The following is a 6,595-nucleotide window of genomic DNA, read 5'->3' as shown; positions in this document are numbered from 1 at the left end:
TTAGTAGATGGAGTAATACCAGCAGGAAGAGTACTTAGCAGTAGTAGATGAAGTAGAGGGGAATAAGGGTGTCAAGCTGAATGCAAAAATTAGGTGGATGTGCATGTGCTTGTGCATATATGTATGCTCCTACTTGTGCATGTACAGCATACCAGCATATATATGTATGCTCCTGATTTAACCTTGTGTGAGTGGAGGAGACAATGTGAAAATATGATGCATGGCGAATGATCCTCGCTCAGTCTCCTAGCTAATATATTTTCAATAATACCTTGCGGCGGTTTTTGGATGCGCAAGCGTGTGCATATCCTTGCATGTACATTTCAGATGTCTCACAGTTCCTTTGAGTTTTCACCCGTTCGATAGAGATTGAACTCCCGTCGTGAAGCATTTGAAAGAAACGAATCATGACTCCTTCACATGAACAAGAAAGTGCCCACCTTCTCTTTTAAGTGACATTTTCATTGAAGTCGAGCTCCATTGTGGTTCAAGAAACAAGATGAATGAAAGTTTTTATGCACAGGTGCTGACTTAGGATAGCTTAGAGCACAAAGGTTTTAATACCAAACCATCCTGGTTGTTGGGCCACAATCACCAGTGGGACTGCAACCCTTAAATCAGTGAACTTTATAAGAATTCAGATTTCATTTGATTTAATTGATTCAACATCAATAAGCTGAGGCAGACAAAACTACATGCCCCCTCAAATCTTGAGCAAGAATCCTCTTTCACACAATCCTTATTGAAAGCTGCTTAGGTCAGAGACGTGACCCTTTAGAGAAAGATTACTGAGTTCTGGTGATGTTTAACCACCCTTCTCTTTTTATCAACTTCTCTAATATTATTTACTTCATTCTGTATGAACCAACTTCTCGAATATGATATACTTCATTCTGTATGAATGATGCATGACATCAACTTGGACTTCTTGTCTAGAACAACATACTGCGTAGACAACTGCAGAACCAACATTCCTCATTCACACAATCCTTATTGAAAGCTGCTTAGGTCAGAGACGTAACCCTTCAGAGAAAGAATACTGAGTTCTCGTGATGTTTAACCACCCTTGTCTTTTTATCAACTTCTCAGATTACTTCATTCTGTATGAGCCAACTTCTCGAATATGATATACTTCATTCTGTATGAGCGGTGCATGACATCAACTTGGACTTCTTGTCTAGAACACCATACTGCGTAGACAACTGCAGAACCAACATCAACTTCTCTAATATGATGTCTGCGACAGTGCATGCCATCAACTTGGATTGGACTTCTTGTCTAGAACAACATAGTGCAGAACAAATCGCAAAAACCAACATGAAGGCAATCACGGGGCTGTTGCAACCTAACTACTTTCCAAGACTGCACAGAATGCCTCAAAAAGTAAAGACCTATATGACAACTATGCTAGCCAAAACACAAAAACCAAACTTCAAACAAAATCGAGGAGAACCAGATAGCAATTATCCCAGTGGTAGCACCCTTGCCTCCTGAAAAGGAGGTCCAGGGTTCAAATCTACCAACCCCTTAGTGGAAAGGGATGTGGCATGTATTTGCAGTACCCTCCCTCACATTATTATTTTAAAAAAAGAACCATACAACAATTACCTGTGAATACTCTACATACACAGATCATACCTTTACTGGAAAAGGTTTAAAGTAGGCACTTTAAAACAACTTTATAAAAGCAAGAGACGTAGGATAGATGGCTTCCAAGATGTAACTGAGTTAAGGAAGGACACACAGGTCTCACATAACAATGATGCAAACTACACCAACAAAATGGTCCATGCTTGATACAGCCCAAATTTGCAGCAGTGCAAGAAATCCTTCAACAAAACAATCTAGCATCTTATTTGTAGCCCCATCATGCACCTCATGAAGAATACACTGGCTCCAAAACTGAATCACTGCATCTTCAGGCTGCTCACATCGCCATTGGTTGATATGTCTCAATTGATTGAAGCTTTGTAGAAGTTATCCCTGCACAAAACATCAAGGCAGTTCTTGATCATCTTGGTCCAATCTTGACCCGCAGAGTCCTTCCAGAAAGCCAAGCTAGAATACATGTGAGAGAAAGGAGTTCTGGTTTTGACCTGTAGCTCGAGCACGAACTATTCATTCTGCTGTAGAGTCTATCGCAGCATCTTCAGTTATCTTTTCTTCTTCAGGTGCCTTTGCAGCTTCTATGCCAGAAACCTCAATCTCTACAATCACACTTGTAGGCTTTTCATCCTCTTTGTCCTGAAAAGAAATGTAAAAAAATTATGCTCTCTTCTCTCTCTCTCTCTCTCTCTCTCTCTCTCGTACCGCCTCAACCAACGGCACACCTTGACAACCTGGAGCCACCCTGGAGGCTCGCCAGCTACAGCACATTCATCATATCCACAAGCCTTCCAGCTCGTGGAAATTCTCTAGCAACATAGGGACAGGACACTCTTCCACTTGTGGTGGACATGGTGAGAATCTCAACAGAGTCCTGGATTAGGCTGATACTACACACAGGAGCTCTCCTTTGTACTAATATGGAGATGTACTTGCCAATGCATCAACAGGAATAGACACATAGCTGGTCTATCCTTTTATAGGAACCCTTGTACTATTTTTGGTCTCAAGTCCCATTGGTACTTTCAAGTTTAAGGACTACAATAACTCTCTCTCTCTCTCTCTCTCTCTCTCTCTCTCTCTCTCTCTCTCACTGCTTTATATAGATGAGTTGACAGACTTGGTAGCAAGGGCGCTCCACTCTAGTTGTCACACAGCAGGACTGTGGCAGAGACACTTAGATGCATTACACTCCTTTTATAAGGAGTGGAACTTGCATGTAAACCTCAGTGAGAAGGAGGTCACGGTCTTCCACACGAATTATCAGGGACTGTCAAAAGACGCTTTCACATTTGAGGGACAAGTAACATCCCAAGGAGTGGAACTTGCTGTTAAGAAGGTAACAGTCTTCTGCACGAATTATCAGGGACTGTCAAAAGACACTTTCACATTTAAGGGATAGGAAATGGAAGCAGTGAGAGAATACTCATCCCCGGAGTTGTAATGAGGCACAGGAACAATCAAATAAGAAGAAGAGACCACCCTCCATGTGACACCAAATCCTCAGGGAAACAGGACCATTGTAGATCATACATGTGCATGCTGCATATATCTAAACACATACCATGCATTCAAATATAATATTGTACAGATACATATCTGTGTAAATAAATCTCCATATAGTGTTACATGGACATATTTGCATGCATAAATATACACACAGCATATATCCATGAACAAAGCATACACAAGTATACATAAACATATACCTTCATAAGATGACAGTATATCCAACCTTACAATTTGAGACGATGGAAACTAACAGGAAACACTAGAAAAACTTTTGCGAAGAATACAAGGACATAAAGAAAAATACACAAATTCGAAGTTCAAGAGCAAACCTGAAAACAACTGAGCACATTAAAACTTAAATCAAGAATATGTGTGTGTGCGTGCGTGCGTAATCATGACAAAGAGTTTCGAGAAAACATGTGCTTATGTTTCTACATGGGAGAAAGAGAGAGAGAGAGAGAGAGAGATTCTTGGAAAGCCAAACAATACTGAGTATGGACTCTTGGGAAGGGGGGGGGTGGGAAAGAGAAGAGAGACTAGCAAAGCAAACAAAACATATACTAAACATAAGGTTCAGCCCACTATATACAAATCTTCTTTCTAAAACCCCAAGCATACATGAGTCCTCTCTGTACAGATGGATCTATATGCGGCATCAAAAATGAGATACCCACACAAGTGCACAAAGACTCAAGTATATCTGTAAGCATAAAAATATGAAACATATACTAAACATAAGGTGATGTAGAATGGAGAACTACAAAATTAGGCACTGACCTGTTTGGCTGACCCATCAGTAGCAGGTGTGTCCTTATTCACTCTGGGTATTTTAGGGGTTTTGAGAGGGTCCCAACCAAGCACAGAACATACAGCACGCCCATAACCACGGTGCGCGGGACGTTTCTGCTTTCTCATGCTGGTATGCATGACAAGACTCATCAAATTCCCAAACTTCTTACTTGTTTCAGCATCAACACTATGGCAGACTAGGCACTCAAATGTCCCAGCATTAAACTTGTCAACATACAGCTTGCAAAGATCCTGGTTCTCTTCAAGGAGCTTAGAGAAGAACTCAAACCCTTTCTCTTCAAGTTCCTTCTCTTCTTCAGCAGTCAAGGTTTCAGGCTTCTGAGCTTCTTCAGGCTTTTCAGCTTCCTCCGGTTTTCCTTCAGACCCAGTGACATCTGCTGCTTCCTTAGTCGCCGGTTCGCCCACTGCAGAAGGTACACCAAGAAATTCCCCCACACTCTTGCATACTACTCTTTGCAGCTCCAATGAGGCTTCGACTTCCTTTTTCTCCTCCTCTGTCAGTGGAGGGGGGTCAACTTTTGCTGTCTTTGCCACAACAGCTGTAGAGGCTGTCGGTTTCTCATTTTTCTTTGCTGCTGCTGCTGGCTTCTTCTCCTTTGCAGACTTCTTGTTCTTCTTTCCTTTCAACTTCTTCGCGCTTGCAGGGGCCTCAGTCTTACTTTCTTTCTGCTTTCCTTCCTTCTGAGGCTCTGCCTTTCTCTTCTGCCCTGCAGTACTAGTATTGTTCTTCTTCCCAGGAGCACCGTCAGCTTTCTTAACGGGAATTCCGTCAAATTTCTTACCCGTGGTCGGATCGACGCCCGTTCGGTACAGGCTGTGAAGCTCTTGGGTCTCCTTTGCGAGCAGCTCGGCCAGTGACTTCTGAGGCTTTCCTGGTTTGCCCTCTGATTTAGTCCCTTTCTTCCCCGTCTGCGGAGAGTTCTTCTGCACAGCCTTCTTCGGCGTAGCTGTCTTCTCCACTGCGAAGCTCCTTTTCTGCGTCTGTTTGAAGACCTTCTTAATAGGTCCGAGACTATGTGCAGGAACAGGCTTCTTCTTGGGGCCTTCTCGTTGCCGCGGCCGATAGGTCGGTGCTGGCGGCGGGGCAGCGTATCTGGGAGGAGGCAGAAGCTCGGGCTGATACGAGACAGGAGCGCCATAGCCAGCGTAAGGGTCTACCGGAACCCTAGAGTAGGAAGAGAGCGGGTCTGCTGCAGGCAAGGCGTACAAACTCTGTCTGTCGAACCCATAGGATGGCTGGTAGCGAGAGGAGGAATACGCACTGTAGTAACTTGCGCGGTAGGGGTCGCGGTTACTCAGGTACCCGTCCATGCTGGTGATGAAACCCTAGAGGAGCAGAGAGCCCTCGAACAAGAGAGGAGCGGGACGGAGGAAACCCTAAACCTAGAGCAGTACAGCAGGAGAAACCCTAACCCTAGCACAGTCGGCACAACGGTAGGAAGATGAAGAGGAACGTCGGGGTTTTAAGTGGCCCTCCTTTGCTTCTAGTCTAGGGTAAGAAGAAAGTAAAGCGTCGATATTTTAAGCCCATAAGAGGCTGTTCCCACGCTGTGGAAGATTACCACTTTTAGGGCCAACCCTCCGCACCACAAAACCACCAATAGTATCGTTCATTCTGCACAATCCCACTTTTTCAGATTTTATTTAATGTGATCATAAAGGCCATGATCCACCCAAGTTCAAGTACCCCCGTTGGTCGTAATGCCCTCGTGTTGCATTCTACCGACGTTAATACCTCTCTCTCTCTCTCTCTCTCTCTCTCTCTCTCTCTCTTTTGCCATCTATGTAGGTTCACAATGTAGCCACAATGGGATCTCACACGCCCCTTGACGCCTTTGTGTTTGATCTCGTAAGGCCAAACTCTTTTGCATGGTACACGCTTTTCGTGACATGGCTCTGCCCAAACAAGTTTCACCCTGTCAAATGGCTAAGGTCTCCAATAGGAACATGTGCAAGTTTGTGAGAGCATTAGGTTGGATGTAGTTAGTATAAGGAGGTACTTTTACAAGAAGGGAGCATAAAGTCCTTTAGAAACTTTGGAGTCACATGTGAACTTGACAAAAAAGCAAGAGCATAATAGTCCAACAATAACAGAAGCAATTTTCTTTGTTGGATATGCTAGAGTAGTTCTGTAAGTGATGATTTGGAAAAGGATCTTGGCCCTTATGCTCAGGGGGTTATCCTTTGTTATGTACAGGATCTATGGTTGAGTGGTGAGCTAGCCTGTAGAGTAGAACCCTAATTTGGATTAATCATGCGCTTGTCATGTGTTTAGGTAATCTTTAGAGAATTATGTTGGAGTGTCCTCTTCCTTCTCCATATGAAAGAGAGAAGTATTTCCTTGTTAACTAGGTTCCCTCAAAATTCTCTGGGTGGCCTTCATCAGCATTCCCACAATGTGATCTTCATTGTCATGATCCATACACGTACTCTTCATTAGTGCTCCATTGGTACTCCATTGGTGCTCCATTGGTACTCCATTGTCATATTTCCATGGTGTGTTTCTATGTGCACATGATAGAGAGGCCTTGGGCCCTATACATTTGTATTTGATGCACCTTAGTCTTTAGAGTAGTCAAAGGATATTTGGATATTTGTAATAACTAGGCCACATGGATTTATTTGAATCGATCATGCAATCCATGGAGTAAAGGGATTGTGGACATGT

At 43.4% G+C, this 6,595-nt stretch overlaps 1 protein-coding gene across 1 annotated transcript; it reads right to left on the bottom strand.

The window, feature by feature from the left end:
• Positions 1 to 1,653: 1,653 nt before the first annotated feature.
• Positions 1,654 to 5,423, bottom strand: LOC147614641 (uncharacterized). Its single transcript, XM_086779911.1, has 3 exons — positions 3,895 to 5,423; positions 2,097 to 2,244; positions 1,654 to 1,983 (listed from the first exon to the last, which is right to left on the bottom strand). Exons 1-2 carry the CDS (start codon positions 5,236 to 5,238, stop codon positions 2,119 to 2,121), a joined length of 1,470 nt encoding a protein of 489 aa, XP_086636037.1. The 5' UTR covers positions 5,239 to 5,423; the 3' UTR covers positions 1,654 to 1,983; positions 2,097 to 2,118.
• Between the last annotated feature and the right edge of the window lie 1,172 nt (positions 5,424 to 6,595).

Source organism: Cibotium barometz, chromosome 41 (assembly GCF_041138505.1).
Source record: "Cibotium barometz isolate CiBa-2024 chromosome 41, ASM4113850v1, whole genome shotgun sequence".
NCBI lineage: Eukaryota > Viridiplantae > Streptophyta > Polypodiopsida > Cyatheales > Cibotiaceae > Cibotium > Cibotium barometz.
Note: the sequence above shows the minus strand (reverse complement) of the source record. Positions and strands in the feature narration are given on the sequence as shown.

What these genes read in the sequence shown, in the direction of transcription:
- LOC147614641 (XM_086779911.1), bottom strand. Translation starts at nt 5,238, where the DNA reads ATGGACGGGTACCTGAGTAACCGCGACCCCTACCGCGCAAGTTACTAC. An exon ending in CTGATGGGTCAGCCAAACAG is followed by an intron (nt 2,245 to 3,894) that starts GTCAGTGCCTAA and finishes ATTTCTTTTCAG; the next exon opens with GACAAAGAGGATGAAAAGCC.